This window comes from Solea solea, chromosome 7, assembly GCF_958295425.1.
Source record: "Solea solea chromosome 7, fSolSol10.1, whole genome shotgun sequence".
Lineage (NCBI taxonomy): Eukaryota > Metazoa > Chordata > Actinopteri > Pleuronectiformes > Soleidae > Solea > Solea solea.
Window position 1 is genome coordinate 5519088 of NC_081140.1, and position 23818 is coordinate 5542905.

Here is a 23818-nt window from a genome sequence, read left to right on the forward strand (position 1 = left end):
TACAGGGTTGTCAAATATACTGACAAAACCCGCCCAGCTTCTAGATACCGACGTGATCTACTGTGGTCTGTAAGTTGTCATGCACACGACATATAAGTGCAATTTCAACAATATTATGCTTCGGTTTACCGTTTAATGGTATTTATCTCAAGAATGTTGAGGTTGTTCATAATTTGTTTTGTAAAAAGAGACTTCAGTAAATGTAAAACAAAGGTTTATAGGTTGTTATGCTATTATTTGACTGGTCCGGCCCACTTACGATCAAACTGTGCTGCGTATATGTGGCCCTGCAGTCTTCGTCATTAGATATCACTAACTCTTACACAGTGGACCTTTAAATTGAAAGTTGCGGAGACGACTGTCTGTTACTTCTTTAAATTATAAGTAAAGTGTTTGTGTCAGTGCTAACTTTCCATCTCTAGAAGATGTAAAAACAATAGAAAAGAAAGTGTTTTACAAAAGAATACTTGTGTGAAGGTTCTACCTTCACGGTCGCTGCAGGATCATGATGATCCACTTATTGTAAGTCGCACTTATTGTAAGTCGCTTTGGATAAAAGCGTCTGCTAAATGACATGTAATGTAATGTAATGATCCATGCTCACACACAGACAGGTAAAACTCTCAGCTTCATTTTGCTGTTGCATAAGAGGCTGAAATGAGTCAGCGAGGATCAAACAAAGGTCCCTGCACACGGTGCAGAGGGGAAACACAAGTGTTGCAGTGGCTGTGTTTCAGCTGCAGAGACCCTTACTGTGGTTTCCTCTCTCTCGCTCTCTATCGCTCTGTCGTCTGCAGACCAGCTGCACCGACAACATCCAAGGTCCTCAACTACTTTAAACAAGACCACGATTCAACGTGAATAGTAATTCACCATATAGAATGTCCTTCCTTTTTGGTCGAATATACACAAGATTATTGAAAGTACACATTTATCCACTTATTAAATGGACACAGTTTATCATTTGGAGGAAAATGTAGATTTGGCTTCAGAGAAAACTGTCCACACTAAACTGAAAACATGATTTATGTCATGGAGAAAATGGCCATTTCAGTAAAGCTGCATTTTGACGTACTTGAACCCGATGAAGATGTAAGGATTTACGAATGCCTGCCAATAAAAATCTTTATGGCAAGTGTGTCGCCCTGAAACATACTGCACATGAACAAACGACACTTTTTATTTAGTGGCATCTAGGTATAAGGCTGCATATTATTTTAAACATTTGAATACATCTGGCATAAAAACCTGAATATTCCTCCATAAAGCCTGTTTTTACTTTGTCTGTTCTGGGCAGCGAGAAAGCAAAGGTTTTTGTTTTCAGTTCATAATTAATTCATTAAAATGTCATTTTAAATATTGTGGTTTTTTTTTAATTCAACACACTAACTACTAACTATAACTACTATCTACCTTTCAAAATAAAACGCTTTACTCAGGATACAAATAAAAACATCTGAGTCAGCTGTCATTGTTTCCTCTGCAGAATTTAATTTGTTGGTTGGGTACTTTGTTACAGATCAACAGTATCACTCCATATACAACTACAAGTACAGCATTTTTGTACAGTTCATATTCAAATACATACTTTTCATTGGCTTATTTACAAAACACATTTTATGTACACGTTTTTCATGTCAGTGCAACGTCACTTTCTTTCAAACAAACACCTTTAAAAAAAAAAGAAATTTTAAATTAACACGTGTGGTTCAGATCCGACAGAAATGAACTTAAATAAAAAAAAGAGGCTACAGACAGCTCAGTAGTAGATTGCACTGTCTGTGACGAGGAATCAGTCTTTTGGTGGGTAGGGACAATGGAGGCGGGGCTTACAAGGGCAAGGAGGGGCTTCGGATAATAGCCCCATGTTTTACAGGACCAGCGTTTGCACAGTTCACAGGATTATGAAAGTCGGAGAAAAGAAAATGACAGCTGTTGCACCTTTAAAAAGAAGCAATTTCCAATCGAGTAGTCAAAAGACAAATCTTTAGTAAAAATGTTCCCTTTGAGCCACGTGATGACAAACACGGACACAAACTGGACGTCGTCTACGGCTCGGTGCAAAGGATGGAGAGAAACAGGCTCACACACAAACATATATACTGTATATATAAGCACACGTATGTACATTCTCATTTGTTCAACAAACACACACTCTGCAAAGGAAAAGACGGTTTCATTCAGCGACACATGTCTCCCCCATAATGACACCACCTTCTCCAAAGAAAAGAAACAGCAGCTAAAAAGGGGTGGACACAGAGATTCAGCTCCTGTGATCTAAAAAAGACTAAGAGGAGAGCGACGGGGGAGTCACAGTGATCAGAGTCCCACACAGCAGGAGCTCTGACACACACACACACACACACACACACACACACACACACACTGCAGAACGCGGGTTTGTTCGTCTTAAACTAACCTCAACAGTCAACGTCACCTTCAGATAAGAACAGCAAAAGAGTTTTTGTTTTTTTTAGATTCAGCACAAAGAAAAAAAAAAAGAACAATTGAAATGACGGGTCCAGTGACGTAGAGAAGTGTTTACAGAGTTAACTACAGTCCTGACACATGCTTTAGTTCAACACATTCAACAGACTTTGGTTGTTTGTTTTTTTTGTTGTTTTTTTTAAAGAAGAAACAAACGGCAAATTTAAACCATATGTTATATTCATAGAGAAGCACAGTAATGGTGTGAAATGTCTTAATCATGTCCTTAAATCACTCTTTAAGTAAGAAATATTTGAATTACTATATGGATTTACCATACAACCTGAAATGTATTACTTATCGCTTGTCAAAATAGGGGTTATTTTAAATGACCTTACTAAAAATATAAGTGAACACTAGTCCTGTAACTAGTACCACATCACCTTTGTTTGTTTGTTTCTATGTAGGAACCTTAAAATGACTTTACACACACACACACACACACATATATCATATTACAGAGACAGACTTTGACAGGATTGGGTCCATAGGACCCGTCAGGGAAGGCCCGCGCACAAACAGTGTGTGTGTGTGGGGGGGGAGTTACTTTGTGATGAAAGAAATAAACAAAATTAAACTGTTTATACTCAGGAATACAGACGATATGTCAAGTAAAAATACTGAAGGTAAGAGAAAGTTGTGACTAAACGCACATTTTTGAAACATTCAATATTGTGCATGAAGTATAACCAATAATGTCATACACAATATCTGAGGAATTCAAATACTGCGTCACAGCACAACTTCCCCGTTAGTAATGAAACTACATTTTGACACTGAAATGAAACGGTCGTTTTTTCTGGGCAAAGAGGAGGACACAGGAAATCAAGTCAAGCATTATATGCCGGTTTGTTCTGTTAGTGGTTTAAACATCAGCCACAGTGGAAAACCCGTGTTGTTTGACCGTCAGTTTGGTCTTGGTAACGTGCTACAGCTTTACACAGGTCTACACAGGTCTACACAGGTCTAACCCAAGAACCCGAGTGTGAATGGAGGTGCTACAAGTGACCACACCCACAAGTCAGTGAAACATGCTTGAAACCACAGTCAGTCTTAACAATTAAGAGGGAACTCCACCGACTTCACACATCAGTCTGTTTACAAGACAACACTTGTACTGTACGCTGTTTTCTTCCTTTATACACTCATTTGGCTGAAGAATACAGTTTTTTTGTGTTTAAAACCGGATCTCTCCTGATTTTAAAAAGACAAACGTCCAGGCTAAGTGTCGGCAGTAAACTTGCATTGTGGGTAATGTAGAAGTCAGGTTTTGACTGGAAACTCGAATGTATGAAATCTAATTTAAAAAAAAAAAAAGGGAGTAGTTTTGGTTGATCTTGCTACAAATATTTGGGTTCAGTGGCGTTTCAGAGGTGTCATACAATCTTTTTTAATTTAAATCATTTCTTATTGTGGAAAGTAGTAACCTCTGAGTTACATGAGTTTGAATCTCAACAGTTGAGAAATGCAGCGGGAGAAAGGTTCACGTGAAGATGAGCCCTAACAAAGACCCAAACCTTAAAATAAATCTTTTTTAAAAAAAGAATGCATGTGCAGTAATAAAAGAAAAATAAACCTCATGGCATCTGTGTTCAGCAAACCATAAATGCTCGTAAGAATCCTGATCTGAGAGAGTGTAGAGAGGTTAGGGACAGAGACGCGTCAACATTGCACTGATAACCGTGGACATTTGGCAGCTGAAGGCTCAAACCTAATTTCATCAGGACCTGTGCGAGCATCCTTAAGAGGGTTGTGATGTTTGTGTTGGGTTTGTGTTGTACCACGTATAAAAAAGGAAGCATTTACATATTATTATTAATACTGTCACAGGTGTTTAGGGAGCAGTTGGCTGACAGGCTGCAAGACGCTATGAGGTAGCCTACGACTCATAATTTCCTTAATGACACTATCTCTTTTTAAAGTCTACGTGACATCAACATTTTAACATGACTTTGACTTGTGGCATCAAATATGACATCATCACAGTAGGGTTTTGAAGCTTTGGACCTCGTTCAAAATTGGCATTAAAACTGTGTCCAATTATTGGCCTCGCAGTTACAAGAGGAATTCTTTAAATGGCCTTGTCATTTTCCTTCTTCACTTAAAATATCTGGGCTCTGGTCACTCAGGTCCTCAGGTCTTTGTCACTTGGCCACATAGGCATACATTCAGAGATGTGTTAGTATGCAAGTTGGTGTTACATGTATGTTATGGCTAGGGTTGTTCACATGAGGAGGGGGAGGAGGAGGAGGAGGAGGATGAGGAGGAGGAGCAAAGTGCACCAGTTTAGTGCTTTCACCGGGGCTTCACTGTCACCTTGGTAAACCTTTGCACTAATCCATGTTTGTGATCAAGTGTAGAAAGTGCTGCGACGCATCCCTAAACGCAGAGAGCTCAGTCTGACTCCAGGCATTGTTCCTCAGACTGATCTGAATATCTGCTGCTTCCTGCTCAGAGCAGCAGGGGGCAGCACAGAGCAGGTGTAGTGCTGGCTGATGGAAGACTATGGTGCCATCACTGCAGGACACAGTATTTCTTGTAGTCAGACTCAAAGTCTTCGTCCATGCTACTAGTGTCAGCCATCTTCTTGCCGTCGATCTTGGGCAGGAACTGGGAGTAGTTTACACCTTGCTGCTCGTAGAACAGGATGTAGGCAGAGTCAGAGTCGACCTCCTCAGAGTGCATTTCCTGAAGATGAAAGAGGAGAGTCAAATAGTAGACATTTTGTTGCTGTGCTGCCACAAAACCTGTGACAATCCAGTGATTCCCAACGTGTGTGTCATTGCCCCCTGCTAGGCTGTAAAGGTACTGCAAGTGGGTCATTAATAAAACAGGTCCTTCATTTTTATTTTCTGTAATTAAAATTAAAATAACAGTAAAATATTTTTCGTTTATCCGACCTTTTGGACCTGGTCAGTTATTTTTATGTGTTATCTAAATTCTACATATACACAAAAGACAGAAATAGAGTCTGTGTGGTAATGAAATATAAGCAGTTAAATACTTGGGATGGCCATTTCAACCAAAAATGCTTTTTGAACGTTATTGAGTATTATCCAAATAAATCTTGGTTGTATTTTTCTCTCCCCTCTTCCTGCTCCACTGCATGTGCAGCGATAGCGTCTCTCTCTCTAAACTGAAGATGGACTTCCCTTTACATTAAAACCAGGCTGAAATATCAGTGTTTGTAAAAACCCTGTCACTAATCGTGACCCTGGTAACAGAGCGGTGCAACACTGCTGTTGCAGGAACATCCTGCTGTGTTTTTAATGGAAACATTACTTTGACCTGTCTGAGCGGTCAGAGGAAATCCTCCTCCTGACTCTACAGCATAACACCACAGGTTTGAAAGTGAAAAAACATAAACCTACAATGACTCCATACATCCTGTAGCACTCACATGACCAGGAAGATGAAGTCATTCATCTCTTAATAAGATCCCTATTAAATACAAGCACAGGAACTGTGACTGTGTCTTACCTTACAGCTGCTGTCATTGTAACAGTACCACTTCTCATTGGGGTTTTTGGCATATGTCACATAGTGGCCTCCTCCCATGATTCCTGAATGACACTGAGGAGATAAACCACACCAAATGACTCCATGTGTTTCAAACTGAGAGCCCATTAAATCAACCACCTGCATGACGGTGACTTACTGATATTGCATAGAGGTTGTAGACGGCCTCCAGACACATGTTGTCTCTGTGCTGTAGCAGCGAGTTGTCAGGATCCATGCAGCTCTCAGTGCTGCAGTCTGAGCTCAGCCCGTTGCTGTCACCGTTCATCAGGACCACATCACAGTGGCTGCTTGACGCCTCCGTGCTGCACAGTGACTCAGACATGATGGCCTCTCCTGAACCAGTAAGGCCCGTCGCCCCTGCTAATGTGCTCCCCTCTGTGTCCACCTGTGGTGCACTCTCCCGTGGCTCAGCCTCAGGATTAGTAGCTCCATCCAGGCTCTCTTTGCTGTTAGAGAGGCGGTGTCTGCTGCCCAGCTGAGGCAGACGTAGCCGGCCGGGCCTACGGCCACCGCTGTTGCTCTTTGGGCTACTGGAGGGGCTGCTGGTCCGACTGAGAGAAGGTGCCGACTTCCTGCTAGAGGCGGGGGAGGCTGTTGAGGAACCACAGGGAGACACAGCTTGGTGACAAAGTGTTCTGCTCATTCGTGTTGTTAAAACATAGTTTGTTTTATTTTACAGTATGTCGCACTCTCCAGGCATCTCCAAACATACAGAATATTGAACATCATGTGGTACCTTTGGGGAGGTTGCAGAAGCCAGCGGGGGCAGAGATAGAGGACAGATTGTCTTCTCCAACCCTGAGCAGATCCTCGCTCTCACTGCGGGAGTGGAGGCAGTGCTGCTCTAGGTCTCTGGGAGCCAGGAAGGCGCCAGGGTCAAAGTTCTCCCGTGGGAACTTGACAATCTTCTGGGATTTGATCCAGCGACCATTAACGAACTGGAAGCGCTTGAGGTGGACAATCTGGTGAGGAGATGCATCAAGTACTGTTTTTTATTTTCTCTACGCACAAAAACAACAACAACACAAGCTCAGGTGTGACACAGTTGTAGGAGCGTTTCACTGACCAGAATGGGTGGCAGCCTCCAGAGATCTAGTTTCTTTGTGGCCAGTCGATGGGTCTTGCACTTGGAGCAATAGTAGAGCTCGTCCTCTCCCAGCTCCTCCTCACTGGTGAAGGCCTTCAGACAGCTGTCCAAGCTGATGGGCTCAGCCTGGGCCCGGCGAGACTGCTCCACACTGCAGTGCTCCTCCACGATCTGCAGGCAGAACACGATGTAGTCATAGGACTGAAGTGAAGATGCTTGATGGTTCTTATGTGACAGTGCAGTGAAGGACATGTGTTTGTGAGTTATGGTCAAAACTGTGACACTGTGGCCCCAGATCCTATCACAAGTGGACAAGTGGAGTTCAATTGATCTCTTCACACCTGGCATCAACACGTGCCCTGAATAGAATATGTTTCCTGTGAGCACTTGTGTAATGTAACTTCCCTGCACTGTAAGCAAATACACACAGATCTTGTTACATCTTGTTTGCAAACACCAGATTATAAATACATACATGTACAGTATATAACCAGTGTGAGCATAGATCTATCTGTTGACAATGTGTTTAAGTGAGAGAGAGCGAAAGTGCTTATGTTAAATTGGACAGATTAGCATGAAAGTAGGAGGGGCATATGATTTTGACCATTATAAAAACAGTAACTTTTGTTCATCAGCATTCATTTTAGGGAGGTTTTCATAAATAATAAAAAAAAAAATCCTTCCAGTTCAGTGAGAAACTGCAACGGGTCAGAGGAATTAAGATGAGGAGGCTGTCTTTAATTCAAGGATGGATTTAGGTTCACACAGGCAAATGAATTTGGCCACATGCATCCCTGACCACCTCTGAATGTGGTTTGTGTGGTAACACCAGGTCTAAAATATGGGGTCAGTGTCACTGTGCCTTTGACCTCAGACCAGTCAGACCAGTCAGACAATCAGGAACAGCTTATTCAATTGGAAAAAGTGGTCAAGACTAAAATTAGAAATGGTAGGGATTAGTGTCCGTCTTTAATAAAGGTGTGTGTGTATGTGTGTGTGTGTTTGTTCTTGTATTGTACCCCTAAAAATGGCTTTTCAGGGTTAAGACCTGGTTTTAGGGTTAGGGGCTAGGGAATGCATTATGTCAATGAATGTCCTCACTACGAATGCTATGCAAACGTGTGTGTGTGTGTGTGTGTCTCACCCTCTCCTGGGAGGTCTGGTAGCGGAGGTGCAGGGCAGTGGGGTCCCAGTCCACAGCTATGTAAGCATTCCCAACAGAAGCTCTGTCCTCTGAGCATTCTATTGTACAGCCTCGACAGAACCTGGAGACACAGACACACAGATGCAGCAGCTGCTCATAAACTGACTTCAGCAACAAACATCTGGAAACTAATACTGTATTTATGTTCCTGAAAAAATGGAAAAAAACCTAAATGAAATCATTCTGATCTACGTTTGTACAAGAAAGACAGGATTTCTATAGATTTTATTCTGAGATGCAATATGTTCCACTAACTACTTCTACGTCTATTTACGTGCATTTTAGAAGCATTATAAGCAACTATTAAGAGATACTTGCTTCAGATGTGTAGTATATACCACTTTCTCAATGACCAATAACCATCATCAAGCAGTAATGAGGAGATTACTGGTGGAAACCTCTTAAAAGTACATTTATTGAAGAACTATACATACCTATAGTATACACTCTTACATCTTAAAGTATACACTAAAATATAGAGAATATCTCAACAGTAGCAGAAAAGTTACTCCTTATGCTGTAAGAAATATGTGTCTTACCTGTACCAGGGACACCAGGCACACGAATTGCCATCTTTACCCACGACCCGTAAAGTGAAGGGATACTGGTAGCCCATACTGTCATCACTGCAGGTTAGTGGTGAGGAAGAGAGAGAATGAAGAATTGACTTATTTTCCAACTTAATTTTGCTTATACCGTCCGTGAAGATGTCATATGAAAGTGTTAATCGCACTACACAGATTGTCTTTGTTTACTGTGTTAAGTCAAGAATACAACAAAAGTGGCAGAAATGAATCAGGCATTAGATTTGCTATGGTCCAGGTCTTTGCTTCATAACTTGATTGATTACTAGATCCAAATGGGTCAGTCACAAAATTAAACAACCTATATACAGACCGTTACTAGGGATGCTGTTCTGATCATATACTGGACCATGGTTCAAGTTCTATGAATCATGTCACTGTACAAACTCACTGGCAGCATGCTGTCCTGGAACCTAAAACAACATAGTGTTTTTTTTTTTTATTTAATATATTTCATGATTGTCACTTGTATTCACTGCTGGTAGTTGAGACTTATAAAACCCAACAACAAACATGGGCGTGAGATATTATTAACTTCACCAAACAGGTTAGGCTAAGTAAAGATAGGATCTGGGTATGTTGGTTATTGAGCAAGGAAGAAATAAAAATATTTGGAGGTGATCTGGATCACTATATTTCTGCTCATCCACATTAAAAAGAACTCCAGAGTTTGTTTTTTTTTTCAGAACCAACGACATTTCCAAAACTCGACTCTGTGAAAGTTTCAAAAACCCCAGAGCTTTGTCGAATGTTAGCGTACCAGTCCTGGGCGTGGTTGCTTGCTTCCTGTGGGGGCAGTGGGCTGGCCAGTCGGGACACTTGGATCCACACAGCATCGTACAGGTCTTTCTTACTGGTGTGGACAGTGCAGGGAACTATGAGGGGCATGCCGAACAGACTGGGCCGGTTCTTCTGAGATGATAGGAAGTACAGCTCTGTACGCATCTGGAAATGGACAAATTACATGTAAGAGCAAGGACTCAGCCAGGAACCATTTCCTGCTAATTCTCAACTAACAGGCAAAGCAGCTGTTACATTAAGCTGTGGATGATATTTGTGTAGTCTAAATCATTTTTCATGGTAGAGAAAATTTAAAAGATAAAACGTTTAAATGACGTCCATTCTCACCATCTTTCTGTGCATAGCAATGATGTATCCAATAAAGGGGCTTTCCTGCACTGGTGTGATGTGTCCGTTAGTGACCGCACTGCCAACAGTTATCTCTGAGCTGCAGGGAACCATCATGCTGGGCCCACCGTTAGGAATGAGGCAGGGCTTATTGTCCAGATGACCATTAGGAGCTGAGCCGTTAGCTACAGGAGTGACGTCTTATAAAGTGGAGGAGAGGAAGTTCAGAAGGAAATAGTGAATGCAACTGTGTATATCAGACAGATGTATGGTTCATGCAAACACAGAAAAGTGAGTGGCTGAGCTCACCTGTCAGTGTGGGGGAGGTCAGTGATGTTGGTGAACCTGGCACCGGGACCTCAAAAGCACACAGGAAACCGTTTACTGACAGACGAACCTTCTGGTTGTCCTGAGGGAAGTTCTGCACACATGGAATCCGTACATCAGTCTGCAGAATCACACTCTGTTTCTAACATTAACAGTCAGCGTCATGCTAATCATGCAGTAAAAGGCTAACGTACACAGAGATTAGTAACAAACAGTGTAGAAATGTGACATGTGCACATTACGACCCAGGAAAAATAATGTTGCACACTCCCTACCAGGTCAGTAGTTAATAATTGACAAATATCAAAGCTAACAAACACTGCAAATCACATACACCCACATAAAAACATGTGGGTGTATCAGAAAACAGATTCTCTTGTGTCTAACCTGTTTGAATAGACCACTGTGGGATGCTGATACACAACCAGTGCACTATACCTCCTGCAGAGCTCATACTCTATGAACCCTCATATTACTGCAGAACATATGTTATAATTATTTCTGGTTCTTTATTGACTTACACACCATCCACCCTTGAATTGCTATGTCTTGCTATGTCTATGTCTGACATTCACAACAGTGGAAATGTTAGCTGGAACCACTATTTTTACAGCCTTCCCTACTTTTTGCTTGTACAACACTAATACACTATTGACCTATTGTTTGATACCACGGGAACACAGGGGGAAATGTATTGTGAGGAAAATGTAACTGTCCAAAGAAGAAGCTGAGAGCAGGAGAATGGTGAATTGATGTGAAAAGGATTCCTGAACGGCTGCACTACACAGACAAGAACATCCTGAACAACTATAAGAGGCGATGTTACACCTTGTAAGAGTCAGTCAAGCTTATAATGGAAAAAAAAAAAAAAAAAAAAAGTTTAAACCGTTTTTCTTCAATATTCAATTGTGCTGTATTGCCCTGATAATGATGTCTTTACCTGCTGTGTTTACAGACATATGTTTGTGAGATCAGTAGTGCAGTGTGCGAGTCTCGGTACCTTGATGTTGGAGTTGTGGACCTCAGCCAGAAGGATCTGCTCTGGCTTCAGACTGCACAGTTCGCTCAGCTGTTTCTTCAGTCCTGTGTATTTCTCATCCATATTCAGCCTCAAGCCATAGCGCACAGGTGTGGAGCCATCCAGCTTAATGACTACAAACACACATCAACAAACACCAGAATTCAGAATTGATCACATTGTTAAGATTCACATTCAGAACCTTAGCGCCTGTCCTCCAGTCTCACCAGTGATCTCCAGATGCATGGAGCTGTCCATGGGCAAAGGCAGAGACAGGAAGTTGAAAGGGTCAAAGCGAGCGCTGATGTGGCCGCACGTCTTACATTTCACCTGGGACTTGAGTTGGCCGTGGAAGAGGTCCACCACAATGGAACGGTTCCTGCGCAGGTGGTTCTCCCATGCCTAGAGACACACATAAAGTGACTAGAAGGATCACACACCATTAATCCTGCAAATCCCTTCCCTCAGGACAAACAGAACATCAATAGAGCTACATTACCAGTTTAAAAGAAAGCTCAGTTGACTGTATTGACTGCTCGGTTCACATCCTCTGACTTTCTGAGCGGACACTAGCGGATATAACAGCTCATTACCTCAGAATACCTCCAAGGAGACGAGGGCAAAATACTCAGCTGATTTAGAGAGGTCTGATACTTAAGCCACTTTCAGAGATGCACTTACAGTAAGTCCGGACATGCTCCAGAAATTGTCAGGAGAGGCTGTATGTGAGAGCACAAATTTCCACAAAAGTAACTCCTAGTGTTCTACTGAACTTCTCTTAATCATTACTCTGTATAATGAGGCAGCATGAGAACACAGCAGGGACCGATTTGGATAATTCACACAGAATGAGTGGGTAAGTTTCCTGATCTCCTGCATGTTCGATCCGTCTCTCACCTGAATGTTTCAGAGAGTTCTCTTGCTCTGACTCAGACTGCTGGATTCGTCACATAGGACCCATAAACTGATCATAACAGCACACTATCTCCTGGATATTTTCCAGAGTTCATGTCTAACAATGGCTTTAGAGCCCGAGGGGCCAATCCCACCTATTTGGCTTTTACACTTCTTCATCCTCTATCCTGCACCTGAGTTAATAAATCAAAAATGTCTGCTGCTGCATAAAATACAATTAAACTGCAGAAACTTTTTTAGTTTTGGGTTTTTTTGCAAGTTGGAGGGAAGCTTGAACACAAAACTCAAAAATGTCATCATGTATGAAGGCGGTGAAGCTAAATGCTCCAATATGTTGTCCAGCTACTCAGATGTTTGGTAATGTTTACTTTGACACACTTACAAACACACTAAGGAGGAGGTTACAATGAGAATCTCAACACTTCCATCCTACATGTGTTCATTCTTACTACCCTGGAACTTTTGTGATCAGTGAGTATGTGATCAGTGGAGTGACTGACCTCAGAGGCCACCTCCCAGTCGGGCCGGCCATCACTGTCCTTCAGCTCCACATAGGGTTTCTCATGGACTCGGTTTAGATCTTCATGGAGACCGTCCAACAGGAAGGCCAGCAGCTCCTGAGAGTCCTGCTGCTGGAAACCATTGAAGCGCGGGGCGTACTTTGCTATCGTCCACTGGAGAGAAGATAATGACACCATGAATATGACATAATCATGTCCTTTAGCTTTAGCCCAGATCACAGTTCTTTGAAGCCGTCATGAGTTCACACTGCATGAGTGACAAGCGATGGAGTATATATACTATGATCTTTCAGCAGGAAGAGCCACTTCACAAACACAAACACATGTGGTCAAAAAACCTGTGATACGTGACACAGGGAATATTACTTGAAATTAGACTTCATTTTGTATTGTTTCATATCTACAGTTCAACCACTGAGTTTGTACTCAGCTTTTTTTTTCTCTTTTCTTTCTGCCCCTCCTTTTCTCTAATGAATCGAGTGTTGTTTTCCTGTTCAGGTGTCAGTGACTGTTACCCTGTCCTGTTCTGTGATTGGCTGGAATGGCTGGAGTTATCACAGATTCAGATCAAATGTCCAGCTTCAAAAGTAGCAACTGCTGACCCACAACAACAAGCTAATTAGGGATGATCGGCTTCGTGTGGCAGAACTGATCTGTGACCAGATCGTCAGGCTGTAGATCACACAGGGTGAACTAAACACAACAGCAGAGATTGAGCAGAAACTAATAAAATGCTGCGAATGGCAGAACAACTAGAACCACTCAAATGTATAAACATGTCATGAGACTGCTCACTCTGAGTTTGAGCGGAGCCACGTTCTTCTGAGTGCCACTCCACAGCTCCATCACCAGGTCACCATAACACTTGGCCATGTGACCTCGCATCCCAATGGGGTTGGTTCTGTTAAAAACACAGGCTGGTTAAAATCACAAGTTCACCACAATGGTGGCCAGACGTGTAAAATATACACTTGTAAAACACCTGTTGAGCTCATAGAGGTGTTTCCCTGAGATGAAGTACTCTGTGAGAGGCTTGGTGTTGCTCACACACTGGATACTGGAGTTCATGAAGCAGGTGTTGCCAAGGTTACTGAGACCAGTGGCTCCTTTCTCTGTAGGAACTGGTCAAAGAGGGTAAAAACATGGGATCAGAATAACAAATAACTGACAAACACTATTCACGGCTGCTGGTTCATGATGTTAAAAGGAATACAGAATAATAACCCAGGAAAAAAAACATCCTCCCCCCTCTTACACACAAAAAATAGAGAAAAAGTAATTGCAATGGCGACAAAAACATAATCCTGCTTCCAACTAGGCCATCATGCAAGTGGTAGTGATTTAACATGAGCACATGTCACAGGACATCACATAACTATATGAATAAGTCAAGGGTGATTCTGGGAGGACTGTTTTGTTTTAGTACTATGATGGTGGGCTGCACCTCTAATGTTCCTTCTCCAGACCCTTGGCAGGTAGTTGACCACCAGGTGCCAGCAGGACCCCTTCTACCAAACTCAACTCCGCTCAGCTCCTCAAGGAAGGAACTAATGTAAAAGTATAAGTGTCTGTTTGTGTTACCTTTGTGTCTGTCCATCTTACTGCTGTTGGCAATGAAAGACATTTCCTCAGGCCAGCTCATGTCTTTGTTCCTCACTGTGGAAGAAGAGTCATTAAAAACCATGTTGCTCCAACTTTCAAATGCCAGTCCTCAGAATGCCCAACATCAAAGTTAGAAATTGTAAGAAAGTTTAGTAATTCATGAGATAAATGTAATAGAATATATTTTCTTACCTTCAATAACTAGCTGCTGCTCATCGTGGACCTTCAGACTCTCCAGTGTGTGATCTTCATCATCTAGGAGGGTGAGGTAGTTCTGCACAACAATCAGAACACATGCCGAAACTAGTCATCATTTTAATTTTTAAAAGTACCATTAGCCATGGCTGTATTTGCCATATAGGTAACACTAAAAGTTAGCACAAACCAGTTGGTAAATATCTAACACGTCTGGGACTTTTGGGGCTCCTGGAATTTGCCATTTACTCCTATGCAACATTATTTATTTATTTTATTGTCAATTCAATTTGTATTTGTCATAGCTTTTTAAATCAGAACATGTAATATCTAAGGTAAAGACTGGCATTATTTTACATTTCACATTGGGTGGGCACCTGACAGAAGCATTAGCAATCAGACAAACGGGTCACATGCCTCAGGCTGAGACATTTGAACTGTATTATTTCATAGCCCTGTATCGGTCTTTGGAATTAGTGCAATGAGACTATATTATCAGCTGGCCCCTGCCACAGAGTTACACTGAGGCCCTTGTATGCTGTGATAATTCAGATTAGCAGATACAAAGTGAAACCAGAAAACTGGTTTGTGAGGGAGTGGGGAAACTGTAGCTGTTGCTATAAGTGACCAAGTTCGGACTATGAGAGGATAGAGACTGACCTTTGCAAACCCCTCAATGACCATAAATTACCAACATCCTTGAAAAGTGTTTTTATCAAATATTGGCTGACAAATACATGACATTGAGTCCAGCAGATGAAAAAACACTGCGTACAATTAACAGAGAGTGGTGTGACAGCTTTGTGGCCCACCTCACTGATGTAGAGCCAGAGTCTCATGTCCTCCTCTTTGATGCGAAGTCTCTGGGATAGGTAGAAGTGGATGTCCTTGATCGTGGCCATTCGGCTGAAGCAGCCGGTGTATGCCAACACCCTCTTCAGAGGAGCGTTAGGTGATGGCACAGAACCTGCTGGGTTGTAAGAGCGACGCACGGCATTTTGAAACCTTTTAAAACAGTCTCGATTCAAGTCATTATACCTCAAATGTGAGCATGAAACTGATTTGATTGCTATGGCATCCACAATCATGGTGTTCTGCACAAAGCTTTAAGATGCAAACTGCCTCTTAAAACACTAACAGCAGCGTTCAGTTGACTGAGGATTAGTTGTAAGGAAGCAGCAAGAAAGGGCCATTTTATCAGTCAGTGCAATTGTAATTGGTCAATCAACTCAGCGGACTTAGATTGGATTAAATCAAATGCAAACCAATCAATATTAGTCCTGTTAAATCAATACAAACTCTTCATTGACATTGATCACTGATTAAATTCATGATCTTGATATCAGATTTTTTTTAAATTGTACAAAGTAAATCAAAACACCTCATCCGTCATCACAGACTTACCATTCAATTATAACTCAAAATGAAACATCAATTGCTTTTTAAGTTTCAACAGTTCACTGTTGCCTCAGGTTATCTGGGAGAAATTGTAGATATTTTTATATATTTTCATTATATATGTCTTGACACTTTATTTAGTTTTTGTTGTGATTTCCAGTTGTGCATACCTTCGTGGTGCGTTCCAGTTGTTGCAAGTCAAATTTCCAACTCTAAGAACTCAGTTACTTGGGTACTTTTACTGTTACTTCTGTCTTAATAGTTTCACAGTAAATTAGTGATGGACATAGTACTGTTCAATTTTATCTGTGGACATGTTGCTACACTGTTGGTGTGTGCAAAAACCATGTAGAGTGTTCTTATCAACTGGTATTACTAACAAGGACTTATAATGGTTAGCCTGGGATACATTTGGATTCATGTTTTTTTCTGACTTGGAAAGCAGCATCAGCGGAAAGGTTGCTATTGCAGCATTGGAAATAATAGTATAAATATTAAATGTGATTAATTGCCAATAAGACTAAAAATGTATTATTTAATTAACCAACCAATGTCGGTTCCGCTTCTTTTGTGAGTCATTTGTCCATACCTTTCAATTAAGATTTATATCAGCAGTAGTATGTGTACCAACCAAAGTACTAACGTAAATTAGCAGAAAAAGAAGTCAAATAGCAGGGAAATAAATTACGAGGTGAGAGGAGCGGTCTGGTGCACATTCACCAGGGCATAGCACTGCTACAGCCACAACTCAGGCAATGCTGTTTCTCTTGGGGGACCAATAATTCAATTACATCTAACAGCAGTAAAACAGGAGTAAAAAATACTTTCCTTCTCTGGTTCTAAACCTGTTGACTGGTGGAAAGTTCATGGACAACGATTCCCCACGTCGTTAGGGGTAATATCAGTGCATCTCAGGGACATTTGTGTCACCAGTGAGTGTTTCTCTGTAGCCTGACTTAACAGCAGACTGATACAAGTGGCTTTTTTAAGCAACAGCCCCCATTTTATTTATTTGGTTATTATCTTTGTTAGAGATTCCTTAAGTTATTGACACATAACTACTTTGTCGCGAATGTAAAAACATGGTTTTCTGTTGTTGATCCTTAACTATTGAACTTCTGGTTGAGAAAATCTACAAAGGACAAAAGACTTTTGTACAAAACGTATTTTTAACAACCAGGGGGTGAGACACAACAATCGACTACATTCTCTAATGATCCCGACTACTGCAGCTTCAAAGCCCAGCAATGACAAGCTATGAGACAGAGTATGAGTCATGATGGAAGCCACAGCTCCTGTGGGGACTCAGGTCTGTGGCCTGAAAGCTGATATGCTGACTTGATTGGGACCAGAGCTATAACGCCGAGTGCTGATGCCATCTCCAACCTGATTATACTGAAGCAACACTGTATGACTCTGCTTCATGTTTTATTATCTTGTTTCTTTTCTCTATTTTTTTACAGTAACCTTGTTTATAACATCCATGGAGACATCAAACAAAGGGATGACACTAAACAATGTAAAGTCTGCATTGTGAGTAATGGTTAGTCGTGTGTGTAACATTTCCACTGTGAGTACGTAGTGAATTGCTCGTTTGCTAGTGGAGCCTACAGTAGACGGACTAAATCAAACAATGAACCAGGAAATGAATGCTCAGCAATGTTCCGGCCTTATTTATATTTTGCAGTCAAATATGCTTGTTGTGGACCACACGGTTGGTGTAGTGGTTAGCGCTCTTGCCTTTGCAGCAAGAAGATCAGGGTTTTGCGTGGGTTTTCTCCGGCTTCCTCCCACAGTTCAAAAACATGCAATATGGAGATTAGATAAATTGGACACTGAATGTGAGAGTGGATGGTTGGCCCTGTGATGGACTGGCAAACTGTCCAGGGTGTACCCCGCCCTATCGCCCTATGTCAGCTGAGATTGGCACAGCTCCCCCCGCGACCCTAGAAAACGGATGGATGGATGGATATGCTTGTTGTCTGCATCATGTAATACTGCATGTCTTTCTACATTCTATTATAATTACTACATCTCGTTATTACTGAAGCGAGAAGAGTGATTAATGTAAGGGATGAACTGAGAAACTTCCATAATTAAACCCATTTTTCTTAGAAAATGTATTAATTACCAGCTGCAGTTGTTGGGGTAAACAGATGGGGAATGTTACACAGACATGATACTTTAATTAACAAAAAATCACAAGCTCTTGCATGTCCATGATCATACAAGTGAAATTTAGAACCTATTATTCTCCTTCTGACACTTCAAACTGACAGTATTGGCTGCCAACATGGACCAAGCACTCCACTCCTCTACACTTCCATGAGTTCAGACTAATCACCAAAACACTGCAGTTATTTGTTGCCTGTGTGTCTTTTACTATAGTGTTACTACAGAAGCTTAACGTGACCTTCAAAATTGCTCACTAACTTTGAATGTTTATCATTGTAACCACACACTGGTCTGTGCAGGTCTAAAGAGGGATAATGTCATGTTGGTGATGATGACAGTACTTCAGAGATCGTTGCTATTTCCATCTGAGCCGATGAGAATTTCAGCAACAGTGCTGTTGTTTTCACAAGAAACAAACCCAATTGACATAAAAGGCGAGTTCATGTTTTGGAATTTGCCTTCGTCAATTATGTGCCGTTATTAAAAAAATGTTTTGAGGGAGAACAAGACTCAATTTTAAAGTCATTCTGTACATCAGCAAACCGTGTGTGTGTTAGTCCAAAACCAATCTGTGTATTTTAATGATAATGACCTAAATATGTCTGTACTCCACAGTACTGATTCATGTTATATCAACTGGTGTGGGGGTATAACATAGGATGTGTACCATACCACATATTACTAGCACATTTGCCTTAAGCACCTGTTCACTGGTTCAACTCCCAGACCGAGGGAAATTTTAAGACTTTGCAAGTCTCTCCCTGACTTTGTCACTGTTTCCTGTCTATAGACTATTTATATTCAAATAAAGGCAAAAAAAGAGTATACGCCAATTACACAAGTGCCAAATTTCAGTGCCTCATGAGAGTAAAGTCAACTCCAAGTGAGATTATGTCACTTCTGCATCTTCTTCAGTGCATACAAAGCGGACGAGGAGGAGAAAGCCGGTTGCAAGTGTGGATACACTCCACTCAGACAACGCTTTTCTGATACAGCATGCAAAGCCGAACTGTGTAATGTGTCTAAATTGAGGAAACATTTGGTAAAAGAGAGAAGAGAGAAAGATATGCTGTTTATGAAGAGGCTAAAGAGCACAATGTTTGTAAGCCCGGAAGCAAAGTCCACCAGGGCAGTTGCAGCTGTTGTGACTGTGTCCTGTTGGACTGGTGACAAAATATTGTATGACAGGCTGGAGAGAGTGAGGAAAGGAAGGAGAAAGGGATATTATTTGTGCAGCCATTATTTTATCATCGCAAAAAATATAACTAAAGAGTGTTTTTGTCTAATCTAAAAGAATGATTTTAATGTCCAAAATCCCATTGGAAGAGTACAGACATTCTGGGAACTTTGATCCAGAATGTTCTCTTCTGTATATCTTCCCAAATCAGAGTATAAACCTTTTTTTTTATATATATAATGATTTCGATTAAAATGTCATTATTTGTGGGGAAGATTGCAGCAAAGATAGTCAAAATGAATATTTGAATGGCAAGGTCTGTGAAGACTGACAAGTTTAAATGATTCAACTTAAAATGGTGAAAAGCAGTCATTCCCCTTCATGGGCAGTTGGTTCATTCTACTGCCCACTCCACAGCACTGCCTGGGTTGGATCAGTCCATTAAAGAGGGATTAAATTGGGAGAATGCAAGGCTGCTTAGTGAAGCGTTTGTTGTCGGCTTGCTCCAGTCTTGCTGCAGGCTTACATTACCTCTTGGTGGGGGTAAATACGGTGGGAACATTCGCAGGCTGGTCATACCCATATTGACCCAGATGTTGGACTGTGGGGAGCGCGTTGCTGGTTGCTGGCGGAGGAAGAGGACGTAGCGTGGGAAGAGCTCCAGCTCTGGTTGGCCTGTCTTGCTCTCCAGAATAACCTGTCGGTTGAGAGACAGGTTTAGGGGCAGCTAACACGCTTGCACAAATTTGCTTACACAAATGTGAGTGACAACACATAACTGTTATCACAAGTCTGTTTTTCTGGGTTTATCTATACATATATATATATATTGAGAGATATCTTATAACTTAAAGAGATATCTAAACTTATTGTGTGTCTTTGGATACTCGGGCCAATCAGTGGGTCAAAGTTGTCTTTGTTCACTCTGAAATAAACTCTTAAGTCTTCATTTCAATCCATCCTCGGGCGTTTTCGCACATGCATCGAGCAGCAAAGCAGCTGTGAGTGGAATGTGGCGCTGATTATCGCTCTCTCTAATTTGTGATTAAATAAATGAGGCGTGTTCTCTGCAGCTCCCAGGTTTTATTTGCTAGGGACAAAACTGGGGTGACCGTCAGTTCCTTCAGTTCAAAAAATTCCATTCTTCCACACGTTTTCATGCACTTTTGAGTTTTTTCAAGTCACCAGGGTTTGTCTGTAATGTCAATGTAATGTAATGTAATGTAATGTAATGTAACACTGTTAAGTTTTATAATGACAACTAGCATTATGAAATAAAATGTTATTATAACAAGTGATGTCCTAAAATGTTACTATGAAAATTGTCATTATGGAACAAAATGTTACATAAATTAAGTTGTGAAATAAAGTAAATGTCATCTGTGGTGGAGTTTCAGACCAGACTGCTTTCAGAAATCACATGACATGTTCAAAACAGCGTGGGCAGGTCTTTCAAAAGGGGACATTGTCAACACAGTTGTGAAAGGATTCATGTGGAAATCCAGGGAACCTTTTCTAAATAAAGATTAGCTCTTTGAAACTCATGTTTCAACATTTCTCTGCCCGCAAATTATGCACATTATTCAAAACTAGAAAGCAAACAAGTACTCTTTACTGTTTGTCTGTCTGTTGCAGTTTGAATTTAACTCTGAGTTTGCTGAAAGGTCAGTCCTGTACACTTCACGGCTTTCACTTTAAAACACTGATAGACAAAGACAGTAAAGAGCTGTTCAGTAATGACAGAAAGCTTAAGGTGACCCTCTGGTTGTACTGTACAAAGAAAGTCATGCTCCTGGAAGTAAGTTGATGCATACATAAGGTTACATGGCTGTTTGTTTTGGTCTGACATGCTGGTGCACAGTAATCTGCATTTTAATAGTTAATAGTTATCTTGTGTGCACTCACCGGTCGCGGCAGGCTGAGGTTGGCACCATACCAGTGGTAGAGCGCCCGCCACACTGGCTCTGGCACAATTTGAAAGTCTCGACCTGGCACCAGCTGCAAGGAGCGCTTCAGTCTGCCACCCTCCATGGTTAGCGTAGGGGCCTGCAGAGACACAACACACACCAACATTTACACAAGTGCACAAAAGACCGTTTTCTGCCTATTATAAGATAACAAAATATATAGATAAGAAAAATAGAGGACCAATCGGGTCTGAGAAGAGGACCATCCTCTATGAATAAAACACTATTGGTTTGTTTCATATACTCAAGATTGGAAATGTAAAGAAAAAACAATGTGTAGCACTTGAATTTTGTCATTGATAATAAGTAACTGCAGGTTACATTAATGACTTTGTAACATATTGGTTTGGAGAGAGGGAAATAGGAAGGGAGGGAGAGAGAGAGACAAAGCGAGGGAATGAGCGAGAGAGCGGGAGGGAGGGAGATCCAGTTGTTTTGCTGACCTGTTTGCCCATTTAAACACTGATACAGCTTTTACCTTTTTTGTGCATAAGCCAGTGTACACTCACCACACTTAAATTCAATATACACAAACACAAACTCTCTCTCTCTCCTTGCCTTCATGGGGTCTGTGTTGACCAGAGGTTGGTTATCGATGGCTCCAGGTCTTTGTGCAGCCAGCTGGGAGGGGAGGTGGCCATTGGCTCCAGAAAAACACTGATTGTTGTCGTCCGATATGTTGTGCTGACGAGCAAAACAGCTCTCTGTAGCAGAAGGATAGACCTGGGGGCTCAGAGCTGCTTAGATACAGAGGTAGAGGGGAGAGAAAGATAAATTCATCTCATCAGTCAACACAATTACTACTATTTCAATTTGCCATTCATATTCCCAGTTTATATTCCCAGCGCCTGTTTTGCACCGTGGGTCTGAGAGGAGTGCAATTTCATCTGTGCTGTATGTCGTACATATAGTACATTTGACAAATAAAACTACTTGACTTGACTTGACTTATATTCCACATCAAAGACCTATGATTACAGCTGGAAGGCATTAAATGCCTTAAGGAACTGTTGTTTCATCAATGTTGACTTAAAGGGATAGTTGTTTTAAATGTGGTTGTATGAGTTACTGACACACGGTCAGTGTCTTTCATACTGTCGAGTGTGCTCTGCTCACCCCCGGGGCCCAAAACCTGCTTCAGACAGGCATCAGATATGTCAGTGCCTCAAATAACCACACTTCAAAGTACCGTTCTAATTCTACACCACACAAAAGCAATGGTAATGACAGGTTACTGGTTATTACATTACTTAAAATAAAATACAAGTGTCAAAATCTTGCAAGCGTTTCTCACCATTTTAAATCAAATGATTACATTTCAACAACAGTCTAATACAACTGCCATTTACATGTACAAGTAACACATAATGACATTTTGCATTGCCAGAATGTGAACAATAATGACAACAAGCACATTTATATCTAAAAACTATGTAATATGGAAACTGTAGTGACAGTGTGTGATGGTAATGAATGTCTGAGCTCTTATTTTATTTCCATTTTAACGTGTTGACTGACCAGTCTCTGTAGCCTCTGAGGCACTGGACACAGCATCGGGTGACCTCTCCTCAGTGGGGCTGATGGGGCTGAAGGTTCCCAGGCCTCCCAGTCTGTCAGGAGGGGCCGGCCCTATGGTGGTGATGGCCATCGGACTCCGCAGTGAGCTCAGGATGGATGGCTGCTCCACCACGATGCCTTTATGCTCCTGGACAGGAAGACAACAGCAGGGACTGCCCTGTCATTGTTTAAAGTGATATCTGAGATTAATGTGGCATTTGTATTCTCTGCTTCTGTCCCAGTGTGGGGTGACTGTAAAGGATGCAGCAACAGACAAAGCCTCATATTTGCGATATCTATAAAATAAATGTTGACACAACTACCCTATACGTCTAATTTTGCAGCAGAACGTACAGAGAAAGCCGTTTAGAATCCTGTAACCAAAGGTCTGGCTCTCAAACAGCTCTGATATCAGCATCAAAAATCAGACTGGTGCTGCATCCACACTACTATGCTTTTGTTTTAAAACACTTCATATTTCTTTTTACTTTTATTTATATTCTTAATTAATTATATTTGTGTTTTTTTATTGTTCTTATGCACTATTTTTTCTTTATTGATGAATAACTGATATATTTCTTAGATTTTGTGTTTTCACAGGAATAAAAACCTTGAACATCTGCTACAGTTACAACTACCTAAAGCACCTAAAATAGAACACTTTGAAAAGCTGATGGATTTCTGGGGCTGCACTCTGGTCTAGACAGAGAGAAACTGAGACCTTTGCTCTGATTGGTTCTTATCAGTCACCAGCAGTGGAAAAAAAAAAACAGTTAACACTTTTTTTAATTTCATTTTAACTTTGTCATCGATTGACAATATTGGGAATTATTCAAAATATATATAAAATGGTTAACTGCTTTGGGGAGGTGATACCACTGACTGACCATGAGGAGCAAACATCTTGACGTCATCATAAACCTGTCAGATAATCGACATCTGTATTTACACTGT

At 41.2% G+C, this 23818-nt stretch overlaps 1 protein-coding gene across 7 annotated transcripts in view; it reads right to left on the reverse strand.

Annotated features, from left to right (window-relative positions):
- Positions 1 to 1468: 1468 nt before the first annotated feature.
- The window catches only part of usp32 (ubiquitin specific peptidase 32), a 49578-nt gene continuing 27228 nt past the window's right edge, over positions 1469 to 23818 (reverse strand). The window contains exons 13-34 of one of the 7 annotated variants that reach the window (XM_058633528.1): positions 22826 to 23042; positions 21866 to 22044; positions 21246 to 21386; positions 19872 to 20037; positions 15403 to 15560; positions 14588 to 14669; positions 14375 to 14449; positions 13776 to 13914; positions 13589 to 13694; positions 12773 to 12946; positions 11585 to 11759; positions 11340 to 11491; positions 10322 to 10433; positions 10013 to 10212; positions 9645 to 9829; positions 8840 to 8926; positions 8241 to 8361; positions 7076 to 7267; positions 6746 to 6971; positions 6146 to 6600; positions 5968 to 6060; positions 1469 to 5175 (exon numbers count right to left, since the gene is read on the reverse strand). In XM_058633528.1, coding sequence (XP_058489511.1) covers positions 5002 to 5175; positions 5968 to 6060; positions 6146 to 6600; positions 6746 to 6971; positions 7076 to 7267; positions 8241 to 8361; positions 8840 to 8926; positions 9645 to 9829; positions 10013 to 10212; positions 10322 to 10433; positions 11340 to 11491; positions 11585 to 11759; positions 12773 to 12946; positions 13589 to 13694; positions 13776 to 13914; positions 14375 to 14449; positions 14588 to 14669; positions 15403 to 15560; positions 19872 to 20037; positions 21246 to 21386; positions 21866 to 22044; positions 22826 to 23042 — 3609 coding nt within the window. In that variant the 3' untranslated portion in view covers positions 1469 to 5001. The remainder of the gene's footprint in view (positions 5176 to 5967; positions 6061 to 6145; positions 6601 to 6745; positions 6972 to 7075; positions 7268 to 8240; positions 8362 to 8839; positions 8927 to 9644; positions 9830 to 10012; positions 10213 to 10321; positions 10434 to 11339; positions 11492 to 11584; positions 11760 to 12772; positions 12947 to 13588; positions 13695 to 13775; positions 13915 to 14374; positions 14450 to 14587; positions 14670 to 15402; positions 15561 to 19871; positions 20038 to 21245; positions 21387 to 21865; positions 22045 to 22825; positions 23043 to 23818) is intronic. The other 6 variants (XM_058633535.1, XM_058633534.1, XM_058633531.1 and 3 more) reach the window with 6 other exon arrangements.